Genomic DNA, 20,854 nt, shown 5'->3' with positions numbered 1-20,854 from the left:
CTCACTAAATTTAATTGTTGCCGAAGACACTGTACATTGTTAGCCATGTTAATGTTGGAATGTGTGGTGTTAGCTGGAGATGTTAGTATGTAGCTCCTCATGAACATCTCTCCCAGCGGTCTTTTCTCTTCCATGTTTGATGTTTTTGTTTCTTTGTTCTGGACAACAGTTTCAGGTTTTAAGCGGTTTTATTTTGATAGTCAAGCAAGTTGTGCAAGTACTTCAGCTACATTGCTGCAATAAATAGTTACGATATATCAACAAAATCTAAAAACTTGAGCTGTTGCTTTCATGGCAAAATAGCTGTTTGGTTTCTAGTCTAACAAACTGGAACATTTTCAAGCATATTCGATTCCATTGGGTTTGTCTGAAATTTTTAATAGAAATGCAGTTTTCAATTTGACTAAAATAAGGTCTTTGGTTGACCATACTTAGAGGCTTTTTTACATTATGTAGTCATACCACAAATGAGAATTTAAGTTTCAAGTTGCTAACATTGTGCTACATAAGGACTACAACAATTGTCCATTTTACCAACCATTGTAAACTCAAATCCTTGTGGTAATTGTAGTCCTTATGTAGCAACGTTTTTGCATTTAAGCCCAAAGTATACTTTGGTTTTAGGTGTACGATAGCATTTGTGTAAAGTCAATGCTCTAGCCTTTCAAAGTAATACTTCATTTGACCTTGCACGCATGCACAGGTGGTCAATGCATGCATGCTAAGAGATACTGGACTATTTCTCTTCAGGAGTTTAGACCCATAAAGATGTCTTTTTATAATCATTCAGACTCCAGATATAAGAATCTACTGACATCCTCCCACATGCGATAGATGTGCACATACACTTTTGTTTGCGTCCTCGTCTTGCTGCTCTTTGTGAAAGCAATAGCCCAACTGTGAGTGTGTCCACCTTGTGGACCATAATTAGTGCAATCTATTCTAGGCACATGCGTTCATAGTATGCACGGTTTGATAATTTGGGCTACGCACTGCGCATTTGACTCATTAAAAAAAAAAACTCTTTATGTGCTAGCTTCTATACTACTACAGCTATTCTGCAGTGAAGACAAAGCATTTTGTTATACAAAAGTGAAAAATATCTGCAAAGATGTCAATGTTCCTCATAAGTCACTGAATAAATGCGGCTGCTAAATGACAATGTAAAATGCAGACAAAATTTGCATCACTTGCTCTTGTACGCCTACACTCGAAACCGAAGTATGTTTTGGGCTTAGATGTATGATTGAGTAATTTACTGTTGTTGTAGAATAAAATGTGAAAGTTATGTCAACAAAAGACCTTATTTTACTCATAAATTTAAAACCACTAAATTCTCTGGAAATTCCAGCGGGAACCCATGGTGAATTAGCCTTCCAGTTTGGCCTTCAAATTGACATGACTGAACAGCTCTTTAGAGATGTAGTCCAGTTTCTCATGCTATATGTCATGCTAGCAAATATTATAAACTTTGAAGCCAATTCACATGACTTAACGATATACTGATGTAGTTGGGCATTGACATCTACTTTTCTTTGTCTGTCCATCCCTCCTCCTCCTCCTCCTCCTCCTGCCCCTCTCTCCCCCTTTGCCTCTCCTTCCTTCCCTCCATTAGATCCTCCCTCCACCACCACCATGCCCCCCACCACCCCTGTACGTGTCCTAACCACCGACATCTCTGCCACTGTGCCTGGCAATAAGCAGCGAGCACTCATCACCTCTCCAACCCTGGCACCTTTGCCTGAGGGGAGCCTGGGCACCATTGTTGGCGGGGCAGTGGGCGGAGCCCTCTTCCTCCTGTTGCTGCTTGTTCTGGGTGGGTTTTATTATCAGCGTCAGCGTCGGACGTTCCGTGGTGATTATTATACGAAGCAGTACCACGGTCCGTCTGACATGCAGAAGGCTCCTCAACCCCATGAGCTTCAGCAAGTCTACAGCAAAGGTAGCCCTGACACCAAGCTCAAATCCAACCAGGATAATGGCATAATTTACCCGGACAAGGACAGAGAAGAGTGGGGTGACTTCGACCGAGAGCGATCTCCCAACGGTCGCAGCAGAGTTCTAAGAGAAGCAGGTGCTCACCTCAGCCACCAAAATCATCACAACCATGAGCATTTATACCACAGCAACAATCACCCCAGTCATCCTCAGGGTTTCAGTCCAGCCCATCATAACCCGAGGAGCTCAATGCAGCCGGAGCCCCGTAGGTATGCAGCTCCACAAGTCATGAGCAATGGCTCCCCCTACCTGCCAGAGGACTGCTACGACAACGAATATGTGTCGCACACAGATGGTTCCATGATTTCCCGCAGGGAGTGGTATGTCTAACAAGAAAAAAAGCAGGAAAAGACTGCGAAGACATTAAGAAATGCTTCAGACTGCAAAATAAGGATGAAAAAATGTTAAGAAAATTTGTAGGAAATGTACTCTTGCACCTTTTTCGAGTAATTTACACCAACCGTAATTTGTGTGTTTGGGTTTAGTTGTACATTTAGCCTAATTATTTGTATAACTGTTCAAAGTTAACTGGGTTAAAGGATGTTTTGGGACCAAGAGACAATATCATTTCTTCATTTGCTAGAAAGAAGATGGTCAATCAACAAGGCATCTGCTTTAATACTGTACCAGTGCGATTTTCAGTTGGGTTGTCTTGTCAAATCAATAGCCAATCTCTTCCTTTTGCTTTGCATAGTAAAGGTGTACTGTATGTTTAAAAAGTAGCAATTAAAAAAAGAAAATGGTTATTTGAACAAATTAAAGGTATTCATATAACCTGGTGATAAGTATTTCAGATCAGAACTGAGTTTTTGTGAGTCATGCAAACTTTCAGTAATGCTGTCATTGGAGGCAGAAATTAGCTCCTGTCAACAGCCTGGCTGTTTCCATGGCAACAATTAATTATTCTGGCATTCAGAGTTGGAGTGCTGTAGGGCGGAGCTAGACAGGGAGGACAGTGCTGGATTTGATAAAGCCCAATGGGAGTGAGAAAGACAGGCAGGATCATTGCTGGAAAGAGACTGCTATAATTGCATCAATTCAGCTTCCATTTGCATACAATTATGTCACTGTATTAGGTTTTGGTTGCTTTTGTTCCATCAGAATTGACCTGTGTGTGCAAGTCTGGATCTCGTTGAAAAATTATTTTGATACTTTCACATCCCAAAATACTGCCTTTGTTTTCCAGATTACAGTATGTATAGCATTCTTGGAACAGTTGTCCTGTATTAATGTAACTGTCTGGCTTGGCTTTGTCACACCACCACTGCCCAATTTTAAAGTGTTAGTTTACCTAAAAATGACCATGTGGTTTCAAACCCATATGAAGTTTTTTTCCATAGGTGTGCAAAAGTAATTGTTTGGTAGGAGGTTATGTACCAACAGCCTCAGTCATTCATTGCATAATTTCCATTCAATGGAAGTGAAAGGTTACTGAAGTTATTATTCTCTAACATAATGCCTAACATGACCTTTTGCATTCCAGGGAAGGAAAAAAAAATCATATGGGTTTAGAACATTAGGGTGTGTAAATGATGACAATTTTTATTTTTGGATGCACCATCCCTTTTAGACCCTCCAACTGCATTTAGCAGCTGTTGATCGGTCTATTCGCCTGGCATGCATTATGTCAAGCATCAAGTTCTGTGCCTGTGGCCTGTATTTCTGTGTGTATATGTGAGTTTCTGTGTCTATGCAGATCGCATATAAATGCAATTAGCTGGTGTTTGTCAATGGTGTTTTGATGAATTGGCATATTGCCTGTTCAAAAGCAATGCCATCTGACCTGGCCTCAGATTTCACACACTTTGACAATTTAATGCAGAGGACGTTAGGCTAACACAGCTTGTTATCAGTCATTAAAGGGTTACTTCACCCCAAAATGACAATTTTGTCTGCATTTCATCACCCTCTTGTTGTTCCAAACCCATACAGATTTGACCACTTTTTTCACCTTTTATTTTATGGGAATTTGTTTGTCAGTCTCTAAACTTCTGCCTATTTTTGTGTTCCATGAAAGAAAGAACATAATACAGGTTTAGAACAACATCCGTATGGTTAAAAAATGGCAAAATCTTCATTTTGGGTGAACTATCCCTTTTAAGTTCTTGACTTCTTAAGTTGAGTGTTGGCTGGATATGGTTGGATTAAGAAAAATGTATCTGGATAATGATGATGATGATATTGTAGTGCCTTAAACTGATTATGTGCCCAGTAATCTTTACAATGAGCATTCATAAGTTATGAATAAGTATCATTTTCAGAAGAATGCAAGTAGTTCTGAGGCACAAAATAGTCTGGATGTAGGAACTGAGAACTTGTTGTCTCTATCTCTCTCTCCATCCTTTTTGCCTTCATTAGTTTAGAAAGTCTTATGTCGTCGTTTGTATGATTTGCCTTTTTTTTTTTTTTTTTTTTCCTGGTCTCAGACAATGACATTGTTTTGCTCACATAATGACATGTGACACTTCAGTCACCATGCACATAAAATAGTTATAATAAAGTTATGAGTAAAGTTATTAAAAAATATCTAAGTGTACATGTTTGGACAATGTAGAAGTCAATATAACAAGGTTACTATGTGTGTATATATACTGTATGTTAGCAGTTGGGAGAGCCTTGTTTTTGTTTGTATTTTTGCAAATTTGTTTACATTTATTATTCCTATCATAAGCCTGAGATTTGTCTGTGGAATGCACTATTGGAGAACGGATTGTGAAGAGAGACTAGGTTTCTTTGCTTCACTTTTTTAATTTTTTTTGCTTCTCCAAATAATCTTTCACTTTTTTTTTTTTTTTGTACAAAAGAACTACTGGAGAGGGAAAAAAAAACAATAATAGCAAAGAAATGTATTTGCAATGTATAGATGAGCATTATTTTGTAAAATCAACCTTTGGGATACATGTGTTTTGAAATAAAGCACCTTTTTTTAATTTCTTTTCTGTGGCATTGTTTTTGTTTTAGAGTTTGGCTCAAATCAGTCTTGTGTTTGTTGGAAGTGTGAGTGTTGAGGTCTTGGGTGTGACTGGTTGCTTCAGCTGCAGAACTGTTCCCTGAGGGGGATCTCGACTTCCCTGGAGGGCTTGAAAGATGGATGCCTCACGCCCCCTTTTCCTTTGCTGTGGTTAACCTAGTTCATCTCAGAAGAAAACCATGCACTGAGGCTCAAGCATATTTTGTGGGAAAGCCTGTTGCCAAGAGCTTCCTGTGGATGGGGCTAAACATCCTCTTAGATTTGTGAAGGATAGAGCTAAAGTGAGGGGATTATTGACTTTTTGATTCTTGTGTTTGCATGGCTGTTCTGTCTATCTGTGTGAGTGGAGTCTGTGTGGTTGACAAAGGGAAGATTAAGCATAGGAACCACAACAACTAACTGGTGGTGTTTGAGCAAGTTAGCATTTTGCAGAGTCTATTATCCCATTCCAAAAGCTGGTGTGGGAGAGGGTGTCGAAGTAGTTGTTGAGCTATTGTAAACTGTTCTTGCTGGAAAAAAAAAAAAATCTTAAACCAGTCTAAGATGGCTTGCTGGTTTTAGCTAATCTCTGATCCTGCTCAGACTGGCCCTTTTACATGCATTAGAGGGGCTTTGGTCACTTGTCAGGCTGGGAGATTGGCTTGCTGACCAGCTAAAGACCAGATTGGCTATATGAAGCTGGAAAACAAAACCAGTCTAAACTGTTTTGCTGGTCTAAGCAGGTCTTCTAGCTTGCAGGTCTGGTTTGTAGATTTTAAAGGGTTTTTGGGAACTTGTCAGGCTAGGAGACCAGCTGGCCAATCAGCTAAACCAGTTAGACCATATGAATATATAAAAAAATGACAATTCATTTCTTTAGGAGTATTTGGGGGTGCACCTTTTAAACCACTTTAAGTTGGTTTGCTTGTCTCCCGGTCTGGGCTGCATTTCCAAATGCATCGCAAGCCTAAATTGATTGTAGAGAATATTGTAGCCAATGGTTTCCACAATCAACTTAAGCTTGTGATACTTTTGATAAATGTAACACTGGATAGTTGGTTTTTGAGAGGGTTTGAATGCTAGTCAGGATAGGATACCAGCTGAAGACCATCTTAACCAGGCTGGGAGAGTGGTTAAACCATATGAAGCTGGGGGAAAAACCCCCATCTTAAACCAGCCTAAGATGTTTTGCTGGCCTCCTAGACTAGTCAGGCAGATCTAGTTTGTTGGTTTAAGAGGGGGTTTTGGGCACTTGATATTCAGCCTGGGAGACCAGATAGCTGAACAGCTTAACCAATTGAAGACTAGCATGACCAAGCTGGGAGACCAGCTTAAACATCAAAGGAAACTAAGGGTAAAATGGATACAATGGAGCTGAAGCACTGGAGCCTGTTCTCCTGAGAAATGCTATTAATTGGTTACATCAGTGCCAGGAAATGACAGAAACATGCCCTCTATTTCTTTAAAAGACACTGTTCTTCCCTCTTCTTGTGTTAAGTCCAGGTGACTATAATTTCCAGGATAGCAAGTTTAGGCCATTGAAAATAACATTGTCATTCATTATAAGAGCACAGTCACCTTATCATGGGTGAGGTCACTGTCTTGCACTGTTTGAATAGAATCTCTAAAGAGCTGCATTACCTACTGCCCCCTTCAACCCCCTCCGCCCTGTTCAATCAGTGCCTCTGATTGGTTAAATTAGTCTGGGAAAATGGTTTTGTTTGTTACAGCCCCCTTCCAGGCCATTGACATCGTCCCCATGGCAACAGACTCTTCTCGGGCTCATGATAGAGAGCTTGTTCTCTTGAGGGATACCTGTGCCTCCTGTCTCCCACTGTCACAGAGAAAAGAGAGGGCTTGAAAGAGGTCAATTCAGCAGAAAAAGAGAGGAAGAAAATTAGAAATAGGGGGGAAGCCTGAGACAGGAATAGGATGGGAGGAGTCAAAGATGGAGCAAGGTTAAAAAGGAGAATTGTGGGGCGTTGAAAATGGAGACTTGAAGGTGAAATGGGGCATTATAAATTCCTGCAATAAAATATGGTCATTTTAAAAAGGGCTGTGATCTGTCACTGTGACTGTATTTGCTTTTGTTTTTTTCCCTTCAAGAGAGAAACATTTATTGTGATTGTCCGGTTTACCTTTGGAAAATTTGTAGATATCAGTCTTTTATGACATATTTTTCATAATACATCAGAGTGGTCATGAAATGGTTCCCTCAATGGTAGGCTGTTATTAAATGTTCAGTGCTCCAATTCAGAGAGTCTCAAATTTATCAGAAATGTATTGGAGAAAGTGTGACTGCTCTTTATTTTGATGGGACACTGCTATATTAGGTGGGGTGAACAAATATGTAACCACCACACACTGTATTCTTGTCATAATAATGGGCTGCCAGCTGGTTCTCAATATATCAGGTGTACTAAATGATAATTTTCTCAACAAAAAAAAAAAACAAAAAAAACATCCAAACACTCAGGACTGTTTTTTCCATTTTTGTGCCCCTTGGTCAGTGTGTTGTTGGCAGTCCAAGGTTCACTAGCTCGTTCTCATTCCTAAGAGGGAATTGGCTACAGTGTTGCCATTAAACTTTTACAAGTTAAAAGTGAGATGTTTTCTGTCTATTTCCTTTCCATTTATCATTCCTCAGTGTTCTGCTGTTTTTCTCTAGGCAACATATTAATTTAGATTTATATACGCCCAAAATCAGTAACGACCATATAAGCTCATTGGATATCTAAAGCAGAACTGGTGCATGGAGCACTGAAGTCCATTATAATGGGTATTTTAAGATGACATCTGAGGTCTTTGCCAAACTCAGATGAATTATGGTACGATAGACCACCCAGATTCAACGGTCCTTCTCTACAATAGTACTTTCCATATGCCCTTGATAAAAATCGGCCAGTTTAAACAATGGCAGCCACTACAGAAGATGACCACTGACTCTTGACCTACCTATATCTTTCTTAATTCGCCAAAACAAACCTCTCTACCTTACTTAAAACTGTGGTCTTTCTTTTGTGTTGTGACCTCTATTTGGAGACCTGTTATATTAAATGGCTTTGCTTTTGTTTGAGTTGTTAAGCCTTCATGACCAGCTGCATCATAAACCTTTGCCCTCTAGAAAGAGGATGCTCCAGTTCTTTCCATTGCCCCACAAACTGTAATTGAGTTTCACAGTAATTAAGACTCATGGGTAGCAAATACATAACAGAAACCCTTTCTGGTCTGATAAAGCCCAGCCCCTACCTGCACTCGAATATGGCTATCAAGTGTCAGCCAGCTAAGGGAGGACCAGCTTTTCCCATGTAACATTTAACAGAATGCATTATGGCGCTTCTCCCCCACCCAGCTTCGTTGTTATCAAATACTGATCCTTGGATGTTTACCCGCAGAGAGTGCTGAATAGAGTTATGGGGTGTCCATGTCCAAAACCGATGGAGCAACAGTGTGAAATCCACAACACTTAGTCACCTGATCCCTTTAATCATGTTTAAATATGCCTGCCACCCCAGACACAGGTCTTATATCACAAAGCAAGTGTGAACTCATTTAATCCTCCATTGCTCTGGGATCACCTCTGCTCTAAGCTGTGAATTTTTCTGTCATTCTCCAAAAACATTAAATTTGCTTGGTAAACAATTCTTGGAACTTGTGAGAGCATCTTCAAAGGATATGGTTCACCTCTGGGTGTTCACTTGTGAAAGCTAAGGTCTTAAGTCCAGTGGGGTTAAATTGAGCCTTTAAAAGGCACCAGTATTATGGCCAGTAATAGCTGTTTTTAAAAAAGGGCACTTTAGCAAGACCATACAGAATTTAAAACCTTTTAAGAGGAAACAACACAATTTTTGTTGTGGTCCATAAAGTTCAGGACGTAAACTTGGAAGAGAAAAATCGGGGTAACAGTAAGGCACATACAATGGAAGTGAATGGGGCCCATCTGTAAATGTTAAAATACTCACGGTTTCAAAGTATAGCCATAAGATATAAACGATATGTGTGTCAAAATTATTCTAGTGTGATAAAATCACTTACTATCCTTTTCTGTGTAAAGTTATATCCAGGTTTCCAACTTTGTTGCCATAACAAAGTAGTCATAAATCCTGTAGTCCCACAAAAGATGACAATTTAAACAACATTACAACTCATATAATACAGTTTTAACAGTAGTAATGCAAGTGCTTTTATAAAATTATAAGCTTTACATTTCTGCCTTTAAACCCCTCCAAATGTTGTAAGTGCCTCACTTTAATGTCCATTTGAGTTTTTTTTATATATATATATATATTTAATTAAAGGGATGGACATTTATGCATTTGGCAGACGCTTTTATCCAAAGCGACTTACAGTGCACTTATTACAGGGACAATCCCCCCAGAGCAACCTGGAGTTAAGTGCCTTGCTCAAGGGCCCAACAGTGGCATCTTGGTGGTGCTGGGGCTTGAACCCCCGACCTTCTGGTCAGTAACACTGAGCCTCAACCACTGAGCCACCACTGCCCCATCACAAGTTCAAATGAATTTTGTGTTAATCAACATTATGCCACAAAAGCTGTCGAAAGAGCCTAAAATTCTGTTTATGGCGCCATATACCATACAGAGGTAAATAGGAGGTCATAGCAAATTATGACAGCGTTACCTTCTGGTTCGATAGCAAAATGGGTGGAAAAAGCGATTACATTTTCACAACTTTACAAAAGAGGGTTAAATTATGAAATTCAGCTATCAAGAGAAAGATGCCAAATTTAGTGTCACTCCCTTAGCTGTGATATAAATATACATTAAATAATGTATATTAAGATATATATATATTTGTTTACCCTCCTAAAATAAAGTGGAAATGCATATTTGAACTCTTTGAAAAGGGCCCATTTATTCACATAAAAACCAAACATCAGATGCACCAATTAATCAGTGTTATCTATTACATGTACCAGCATGTACTGTAGGCATTCAGTTTACTACAATATAGGCTCAACAAATCACAAGAATTATGATTTTCAGTGAATAAACAAAAGCATGTGTCTTCATTATTTGTACTTTGTGATATACTGTATATGTTGTGCTGGTGAGTGGACAGCTTTAACATTTCCTGATTTGAACTGTATAGGGGTCTTGTGACTCACTGTGGGGGGGCCCATCTGTGGTATTACCCACCAGACGGCTGAATTATGGCCTCTCCCCCTGCCCCCTTGAAACGCTGCCACCGTCCCTGACCATTGTTCTCGTACACTGAACCGAATATAATCCCAAATGAAGTTAAACCTCCAGAAAACATCAATGGTGTAGAGATAAATATAGACTTGCTGAACTGGATGCAAAACGATGTGCTAATTATCTATAGAAGAGTGCGTAGAGTAGCGAGGTAATTTTATTCATGAAAACAGAAAACGTTGAGATTAATTGTGAGGAGCGTGCTCATTTCCTCTCTGATTCTTAAGGGAGACTTATATTTTGTGCAAAAAAATGAATGATTGGATACATATTTGCCATTTCTTATTGTGAGAAATATGAAGCCTCTTGTTTTATTGCACATTGATTGACTTTATCTCTTCTTAAAGGAACAGTTCACCCAAACATGTACTCACCCTTTTGCCATCCCATATGTGTGGCCTTATGGCCTAATTTCATCTGCTGAACTAAAATGAAGATTTTTAGAAGAATTTCTCAGCTCTGTTGGTCCATACAATGCAAGAGAATGGGTGCCAAAATTCTGAAGCTCCAGAAATTACATAAATCAGCATAAAAGTAATCCATAAAACTCTAGTGGTTAAATTAATATCATCAGAAGTGATATGATAGGTGTGAGAATGAGACTTTCACATTTTACTTTTTGGTGTTTTTGGTGATTCACATTCTTCATGCCCCCCTACTGTGCAGGGAGAAGAATTTTGAGCAAAAAAGGACTTACATACTGATCTGTTATATCACATTCTTAAAATATGAATTAAAACACTGGAGTCATATGGATTACTTTTATGAGGCTTTTATGTGCTTTTTGGAGCATAAACATTTTGTCACCCATTCACTTGGATTATATGGACCAACAGGGTATATATTTGTGTTCTGCAGAAGAAAGAAATTCATACACATCTAGAATGGCATAAGGGTGAGTAAATGATGAGAGAATTTTTGGGTGAATTATCCCTTTAAAGGTGTCCCTTTAAAGATAGTTTAAACTATGCCAAATGTTTTGTTAAAAATACGTGCTGTCCCATTTTAACATACATAGACAACTATAAGTGAGCCATTCATAGGCCGATTTCCCTAAAATATAAACACTGTTCTGTGGCACTATCCATATATACGTACACATATTGCGTGTGTTTGCTGATTTCAACCAACCCAACACAGAAACACTGGTTCATCCAATGGCATGAGTCCAGGGTGAGTTTTTCAACTACATGATGATGTTTGATGATGTTATTGACACGGAAATCACTCACCAGTGGTGCAGCCACAGTTACATGCCCTTCTATATCATCTCTCTATGCTATATATTCTCACAGGGCTGCATGAGTTTATTTTTTATAGTCCATGATAATGTGCTTCCCATCTCTTCACTGCTTTCTTATAGCCGTATGGACTTGCTGTGCAAAGATCTGCCACAAGCTTGGTTGAACATCCTCTGTGCCAAACCTCCAGTTCAGTGCCAATCTTTATTAATGTTCTCCATCCCAGCTCACATTAACTCATCTTTTTAGACACAATACCCCTCTCCTCTCCTCATTTTCTCTCTGTGATCTTCTAACACCTTACACCCTCAATCACATGCTCTCGCTTTATTTCCCCACTGCCAGCTTCTCTCAGCCCCCTATGAGCCGGACGTGTGCTCAGTAGGGCAAATATTTACAGTGTGCTACTCTTTAATGATCACTATTGAATGACTTTTGACTGAACATCCTGTTCCTGTCTCCTTTGAGAGCAGAAGTGAGGTAACAATAACAGCACTGTAGTAATAATTGGGTTTTTAGCTAAGAACCCTTAGAGAAAACACTTGATAATTCCTTTTATTCATTTCTGTAAGGAAAAAGAAAGTGGAAGAAGGCAGAAAATTTGTTGGATTTCTACAGGGTTTAAATTGAACCGATTGGCTCCTTGAAAAGTTGTAAACACTGTCACAGGGCAGAATTCAACTTGATAACATTTTATTTCACACTCTCAGAGGCCAAGTCTTCTTAACAAGTCAGTTCACTTGGCGGCCATCTTTGGAACACTCCCAGGCAGCTATTTTTCTATGTAAACAGGCGGCATGCCAGTGCAACTCCAATCTAGTTGAACTGGGAAAGACGGAAATCTCCAAAACGGTTAGGTCAATATTATGATCAAAGAACATTTTCAATATTTCAAATCAGTAGTAATATCTGACTACACTGGTATCATAAATTGTGCTTTTTTCAGAGATCAGATTACAATAAAAACAAAAATGTTCCCAGCTTGTATAGCTAATGCGCATGCACATTCTCGAGTTGATTGACAGGCGATGTCTGTATCTAAAAGGCTGTTTTACCTGTAAGGTGGGATTTCCTTTCTACATCTGTCGACCATTCCAATTTCTCCCATTCATTTTAATAGAAATGACCTGCCTATGCTAATATGTATCTGTTGTGCTATGTTTATGTGGCTCATTCACCCTGGAATGGCATTTTCCTCCACCAAAATGGGGACTTTCGAAAGCACGCTTGAGTACTGCACACTGGATAATGGGGACATTCAAAAAACTGAAAGCTGAGTTTTCAAACGAAAACGGATAAGTGTAAACATGGCCTTAGAAGTCTCTGTAGTGTGTGCCCAATAGAGTCCAATATAAATGTATTTTAAATGATAAGGTGAAATAACGCATTGTGAATCAAATGTTTGAGTCAGTCTCCAACTACACCCTCAAACAACTTAAATATTTGTGTATGCTGTATATGAATAAAGCATTATCATTTTTTATTCAATTTCATCAGTCTGAATGCTTTATGGAATGCTTAGTTCAAGTACAGAGTCGTGCACTTTTGTCTTTTTCTCTGATTTTCAAATGCTTTTTTGCTTCAACCCAATGATTGCAATGCTGTGATTCATATCAGAGCTGTTTCTTTTCTCTCTATGGAGAAGATGAATAGGAAATATGCTTTCAGGAAAAAAAGTCATTCTGTGGAGTTCCATACTGTGGGTCAAGTGGAAGACCTTTGGAGTTCAGCAATACAGCATCATTGTACCACCGTCTTGGCCAAAGAAGTCTGTTGATCATCCAAAGGGCAGCACTATTTGAGTTTAATTAATCTTAATTAATAGGGAATTAATAGACTTTTCGTGAGTCCCGTTGTGGGGATAATAAGCTTGTGATCTCACAAACCTCGCTGATTCTGGTGAACTTGCTATATTAGGTTGTTCGAAAGAGTGAAACTTACCGTAAAAGCAAAGGAGAGAGAGGAAGAGGAGGTAGTAATGAGAGGAGTATGAAAAGGAGTAAAAGGGAAAGGAAGCAGTGCAGCAAAGCCTAAGAGCACTGCGGGGTGGAAGAGACAGAAACAGCAGGCTTTAAAGGAGGGCAACATGAGGTCCTAATTACGGAGCCTTAGAGATGGCTGAGTACAGCTTGCCCCAGCCAACTACTTCACAGCACATCCATCCACCTGACTCACCATGACAACAAACATTTTTCATGTATTCTGATACCTGATTAACATTTACTCCGATTTTATATCCACCAGGATAAATGATGCACAGCTCTTGCACTTATGCACTTATTTAAATCACTTGCATTAACCTTTGTGTAATGTGCATGTTAGCATCATTTTTTTTTAATGTTTGGTGTGTACCCAACTGTTACGTACTCAACAATTCTGGATGCATTTTTTTGCTGACTCCGTCCCCACTGTTCATGTTATTATTTTTTTCTGAGCTGTCTTCTATGTTTTGCAATCTGCAGGCATTGCAGATACATGCTGAGCTACAGTATAACCCTCAAGCGCTTGCTGTTAGGATCAGTATCGTATGGAATATCGAAACTTAAGTACTGTCAGAGTTCAGAATTAACTTATCACAAGTAAAACAAAAACTTTAGCAAGTCAAATGAAATGAAAATGACTTCTAGAAAATGCTGAATGGTCTTTTCGGCAGGGAATATGTATACATACAATTGCTAGTTGTTATAACAGGCTGTGATTTGCTGTTTTGAACTCCTGGTAATAATTTATTGCATTTAGCCTTTCTCTGCCAAGATGGTAATTTTGGTGCACTTGATGTAATTCCAGTATTTATATATTCGATTTTCCTTTTGCCTCACTGTGTTGTGGTCCCTTTCAGACATGTCTCAGAAGCAGATGACGTCCTCCATGGCTATTGCTGGAGCTGTGATGGGAGCCGTGCTGGCACTCTTCCTCATCACTATTTTCGCCATCGTCCTCCTCACATTACGCAAAACTCCTCCATCCACATACACAGATAAAGTGTGAGTACATACAGTATTTTCACCTAGATCTGTAAGACACTGTTATCTAACAACATGCAGAAATACATTTGGTAGAATGCCACCTGTATTCCAAAATACATTACAAGCGACAATTTTTCACTGTAGGTAAGCGACTGTTTTGTTCCCTTGATGTTTTGATCAAATGTAAAGTAAGGCTGCAAGAGTAGATAATAGTTTCAGTATCTTGATTCTCTACCTAATAACTCTCATATGAACATACCTATGGTTCAGGGAATACGAGCAAAACCCTGATATTGTACATGCCGTCAGACATTTTAGGTATTTGCTTTTAAAGTCACCTGCTTGGTCACACTTAGACCCTTAGTGGGTTGGACAGTTGGTGCAGTACGTGGGCACTTACCTGGTGAATTATTAAATCATTTCAATGCTGTCGCAGCAACATCCTGACTGTCCTTTGAACCTGGACTGAAAGAACACAACTTCACAATCACCCCTCTTGGGATGGTGACCTTACCAACTTCATTTTAACTAGAGGACATGGCCTGACACTAAAATCCTGGTAATTTTTCTGTGCTTAAAGATGCTCTCTTATTTGATACAGTTTTGGTCATATGAGCTTACATGCCAAAACAATTTACTCAGTCTCATCAGACTGATCTCACAGTGAAATCAGAAAAAGAATGAGTGGAGGAGGAGAGGAAAGTGGTGGTGGTGGCCTAGTGGGCTAAAGCACATAACTGTTAATCAGAAGGTTGCTGGTTCGAGCCCCACGGCCACCACCATTGTGTCCTTGAGCAAGGCACTTAACTCCAGGTTGCTCTGGGGGGGATTGTCCCTGTAATAAGTGCACTGTAAGTCGCTGTGGATAAAAGCGTTTGCCAAAAGCATAAATGTAAATCTGTGCTTACTGAAATTTTAAACACTGTCCCCAGTGGCCAAAACAGCAAGTATTGTTGTGTATGGTTACGTGTGAGCTCCATTTTCAGGGGTTAATGTCCACCGAGAGGCACCAAAAGTGAGTTGTGAATAGAGTTGTTTTCAGCTTTATAAGCTGTAATACAGTGAAGAGAAATGCATATTTTAATTTAACTGTAACCCCCCCAACCCAAACTCCAAACCTAACGATCAGTGGTGTAAAAATGTATGTCACTGATTATGTGAATGCGATTACTTCTGGTTTCTACATGGAATCCAAACCCAGGTCCCAGACTACTAATGCAGCGTGCTTTTGGTCGTGCCACAAGAGAAAGTGAACATCCTTGAGCCAATGAAAAATCTCTGATAGGAGATGACGCTTGTCAGTGAGTCCTAGGGTACTGAAACTCTTACAAACAGCATGCTGACTACATACAGTAGCCTTTAATAGTATTCTCACACTTTTGGATGCTCAATTCCCACAAAGAATGTATACATTTCATTGCATAGATAACATAATACCAAACCAGATGGCATCTGCAAACAAATAGTGCTAGACCTTTTCTCAGAACTAACTTTACAAATTAGCCATTTTGCAATTTTCAATAAAATACTTAACTAACTGGCCACAAGGTCATTTTTAGTTCATGTATTCACACAGAAGGGAAGTTCACCACATGGTTTATCACAACATTATGCACATTTTTTAATCACATTTACAACTAGATGTACTTTTTGTCTGAATTTTGTACAAAAGTCAAAATTCAATTTTGGTCAAAGTTTTGAAACACTCTTTCGTTATTATAATTTTCTTGACAGAATAATTGTAAAGTCATCAAAACTATTAAATAACATAAATGGAACTATGGGAATTATGTTGTGACTAAACAAAATTTCAGTCAAGCGTTTCAAAAGTTTTGACCAGAAACATATGTATTTTGAAACCTAACCTAACCAAAAAAGAAAAAGAAAAAAAAAAAAACTTTTACATTTTCATTTTTTTAATTTATTTATTGCTGTATATTGCATATTTATTTCACAAATGTGGCATAAGTGTCCAAATACTATCTAGGGCCACTGTTTTTATGTATTGTTTATGTTCGTAATTGGATCATTGAAGTGAATAAGGCGATTGTACAGTCTATCAGGCTATCATTAAGTACATTACACTGCATGGCTCAACTGTTGCCCCATCAGAATGAGGTATTTAAGCTACAGCACCTCTTTACAGCTTAATCTTTGATTAGCCGCCTTGGCTTTAATAGATTTTGTCTGGTCAATTATTGTTGAGTCCAGGTACCCAGTCAAGCCTGTAAGTGTTCCACTCTACTGTGAGCAACATCAGATGTTTCCTTGTTTTTCAAGTTCCTGGAAAGGGAACTATGTCATATGAGAGAGAGAATACAATAGATCACAGTTGTGAATTGACTTGTACAGTACACAGAAACAACCACACGATACGTCATTTAAGAAATTTGTGTGTACTACAGAGCACTAGCTTCTTTTCTAGCCTTTCCATGTTGATTTTCAACTGTTTTCATTTGTGTCCTTCAAAGAGAGCTGCATTATTTTCCTGTCACACTGTGAATGGCCTTAGACTTGAGCCCACAAACATCGCGGTTCCCACAGCCTTCGCAAAGCAGCTCAAGACTGGGTTTCATGCATTTCATAGCTCCCTTCGTTCAAGTCCCCACTGAAAGATGGATCTGTCCATGGTCCATCAGAGTGTGAGTGTGCCCTCAGTTGTTAGTGTTAGTCAGCAGAAATAACACTCAGTGTGGATTGTTCTGCCTTTTGCTTTCTATAAAAGACAGACCTAGTGTAAATATAGTACATGAATATATAGTAAAATAAGCAAACATAGCCCAAAAAAAAAAAAAGATGTTTCCTAGAGCCTCAGTGATGGATGCAGCTCTCATGAGGATGAGGTTACAGCACAGCCTTGCATGACACAGCTGTTCACAAGTTAACATTTAATTGGAGAACTGGGGAAATTCAGCAGCCAGACTATTCTTAACACATTGGCTGCTTTCAAATGTCTGGTCACCGAATGAGTGGTGGACCTAGAATTTTCTATAAGGCCCTCATATTCCATCCATTAAATAGATCCAATAAATTCAACACAAGCAAGAGTTCTGCAGGTAATCAAGCCGTGCTGATTTTCAGTGCAACAGCATGATTGCTGTGATATTGCTTTTATGCAACATTTATATTTATTGTCATACTGAGACAAAAAAAAAAAAACTGTAGTCCCCTCTCTATTGTACAAGTTGGTATCGCCCAACTAGACGGCGGTGTCACGTGGTACCTGTTACTTTTCTCAGCACTGGCCGGGATGCATGAACTCAGTCGTTTATTACTACTGGATGAGGATTTTTAAAAATGCTTTTGCAGATAATGTTGAGGCTGATTTTCATTCACAGATATGAATCCTTGCAAGTATTAGATTTAAATGCGGATGTATGGAGGATCCGGTTTTCAAGCGTCCGGTCTGTAACCCACACAGGCCATAGCTAGTAGGAAGAAAGGTGGTAATGATTCTAGGGGCCCAAAGGTCCAGTGGCCCCACAACAAATTCTAAACTGTATTTTTTAATAGGAAAGGGGCCCAGATCAATGTACAGTCAGGGGGCCCAAACAGGAGCTGCTGCTATGGTTACGGATGGTGGCTACGTGGTGCTTTAATGGCCAGGTGTCGTGAACTGAATGTGAACTTTCAATTCAAGTGAAACTGGGGCTTAAACAAACAAATTCCAAATTATAAGAGGAATTCGATCTACCTGACTCCTATCCAATCAAAAAAGTGACTTAAATCGGCTGTTTGGCAGCATTTAAATGACTGAATGAAGACGACTAATGTAAAACAAGCAAACAGAAGTCCTAGCAAATGGGACAGGATTCTCCACTAGTCATCCAACAACAAATTAGTAATATGTTTTAGCTGTGTTGATTTAAAATTTTAAAATTTAAAATTGCACTTTTTGTAATGTTTAAGCGTGCTGAAAGCGTGCGGTTCATTGTGTGTAGTTACTATCAGCGAGTAAACTTAAATCATCCTCATTATTTAAAGCATTGCTTCTATACATATTCACCACATTCAACAATAAATGTCTTTTAGTCATGATCAGACTATAAATTGCCTGCTTTAAGCAATGTTCCTGTTATTATGCATAGTCCAAAGGTTTATTTGTAAGGTGTTGTGGACAGTATTTAGAGTATGTAGCCAATTCTTTATGTTGGGGTGTCTAACAGAACAAAGGATTGCTTTAATAAACTGATGCAGCAGAACAAACTGTTTAACGCCATGAACTACATGTTGCGCTCCCACAATAATCTTACATTTACACACTTTTGAAGCGCTCCTTTTACACTTAAGCACATCACTGAGCTTGGGATGCGCATAAGCTTTGTTGTGCCCTAGATTGGAGCATCTCTTATTACCTCTGTGTGTGTTTATCAGTTTTCTTATTATAGGGCTTCCCTTAGCATCCACATTTCCCCCAGAAATACGTCGACTTAGACGTTTAGACAATTGTTATATGATATGCATTTTTTGCATTGGATAATAAGAACTTGAACCAACCGGTTAATCGTGATTTTTTTTTTCCTGCTTCGCCATCTTTATCAACATCATCTACAATAAATGAGCACTCTCTTTTTGAAGCTCTAAACTTGACGTGTGAGAGACACTATTATCGCTTATCTGTTTCGACTGATCCCCATTCAGCCTCTGTCCATCTTGGTTTGGCTTTAGTTTGGCTGCACACTGCATGCAGATCAGTGCAGTTGGACAGCTGGGTTTCAGCTGATGTATGATGTTGCCTCTACACTAGAGACAGCAGTAACTCTGTGAGAGATAAGCAGCATTGGGATGTTGACACACCAAGCTCACATGGAAACGAATGCAAAAAAAAATTCCCTAGAACCTTTGATATTTCGATCTGATGAAGAGTGCAATAGTAACCTGTAGTCAAGGATGAAAAAATGCGCTCACATCAAACAAACCAGTAAGATGGATTTTTATAAAGGTTTAGCCATTTTAATCCAATTTATGTGAGATCTCATCTTAAAGTTTTTCAGATCAAATATGATTTTGTGTTTAGAATTTTTCTGTTTGCAAGAAGGCAAGGAGGCAGTTCTGAAAATTATATGACAGTGGCCACATTTTTGCAATTTGATATTGTACATATCCTTACACATATCGCAGCAGTTCTGAGGTGAAATGTCCACTGTGTGGTGCTTGAAGCACATTTTTTTTTATCCCAGACAGATGAGGTTAAGGTTAACGGTGTATTGAATTTTAAGAAAGACAAAAAAACCTACCTCCCTACATGCCTTAAAAGGTAAACCTAATGTCACTCTGTGAGTCTGGGTTTCTGTCTGACAGGACCGTGGCTTGTGTTTCATTGTCTAACTTTGTGTGAGCGTATGGTTTCATTTGTATTCCCTACCATGTACTCTTCGGTCTGTCTTGTTTCATGTCTGGAGAATGGTGTCTGGGACCTGACTACCTGTCTGGTTCGGTTTCAGTCTGTGTCTGGATCCGGACACTCGTGCTCCATGTCTGTCTGTTATTGACGTGGGTGCATCGCGCTTATAGCATCTTGGCAGCATGCACTCAATAGTTTATGACGGTCTCTCGCGATCACAGGTGTATCTTGTATCATGCTCGATTTGCGCTGCGCGCCCGGGTCGTGAGCTGTCTTCCCGTTGTGCTGAGGTTCGGTCACTTTGGTCTGAGATTTCGGGTTTGTGTGTGGCCGAATTCTCGCACGGGTGTCTTGTCTTGTTTTTGTCGCCTGTTGTGTGTTCACGTGGTGTTTGCCTCATGATCTACGCTCAGGTTTCGTTTAGCATGAGAATGCGTGGCATCATTTTGTTTGCCGTTGCTATACAATCTCTCGTCTTGTTTGTTGGCTGGCATGAGCATACATTGCCTTATTGTCTTGCCGATGTGCGCTCATGCCATTCAGGTTTTTTTTCTTGTGAGAGCATGTGGCTTTGTTTTATTTTGTCTTTGTGTCCCACCTGCCCTACCTGTTAACCCATTTGATTTTGCTCCCTATTTTAGTCTCTTTGTACTTGCGGTCCAGTGCCAGTTCGTCTGGTTTCCAGTCTTGTGTGCTTTTGTATCCAGTCAGTCTTTAATGTTTCAGATGGTCCCATCTTGTTGGTCTGTTGGTCCTGTTTTTATTCCCATCCTTACCTCGGTCTGGTCGGTCCTGCTTTCTGTTTCCCCTGTCCCAGCTTGGATTAATTACTTCACATTTCCCCCTACGGGGTAGTTTGTGTTTGTTTTCTTCACCCTTGTTGGAGTTTTATGTTGAATTTTTGTGTTTTATTTTTGTATTAAATAAACCTTTATTTTTCACTCTGCGTTTGGCACCTGAGCCTCTCTATTCCTGACACCTAACCCTAACCGATAGTGGTATAAAAATGAAATGGTTGTTAATGAAATGGATGCTATGTCCTGATGTGACACACACACACACAACACCAGAATCGAGTTCTCTTTCACACTTGAACGAACAATAACACACATAATTATGTCAAAATGTCAGTTTTGTCGAGT

At 39.3% G+C, this 20,854-nt stretch overlaps 1 protein-coding gene across 2 annotated transcripts in view; it reads left to right on the top strand.

The window, feature by feature from the left end:
* Window positions 1–20,854, top strand: part of nectin3b (nectin cell adhesion molecule 3b) — a 97,830-nt gene that overhangs the window by 64,339 nt on the left and 12,637 nt on the right. Inside the window, exon 6 of one of the 2 annotated variants that reach the window (XM_052099479.1) lies at window positions 14,242–14,386. In XM_052099479.1, the coding sequence (XP_051955439.1) occupies window positions 14,242–14,386 (145 nt within the window). Of the gene's footprint in view, window positions 1–1,615; window positions 4,912–14,241; window positions 14,387–20,854 lie in introns of those variants that run through there. The other variant, XM_052099478.1, reaches the window with a different exon arrangement.

The sequence above is a fragment of the Xyrauchen texanus genome, chromosome 31 (genome assembly GCF_025860055.1).
Source record: "Xyrauchen texanus isolate HMW12.3.18 chromosome 31, RBS_HiC_50CHRs, whole genome shotgun sequence".
Classification (NCBI taxonomy): domain Eukaryota; kingdom Metazoa; phylum Chordata; class Actinopteri; order Cypriniformes; family Catostomidae; genus Xyrauchen; species Xyrauchen texanus.
The sequence above is the reverse complement of the archived record's forward strand: the minus strand, read 5'-3'. Positions and strand labels throughout refer to the sequence as shown.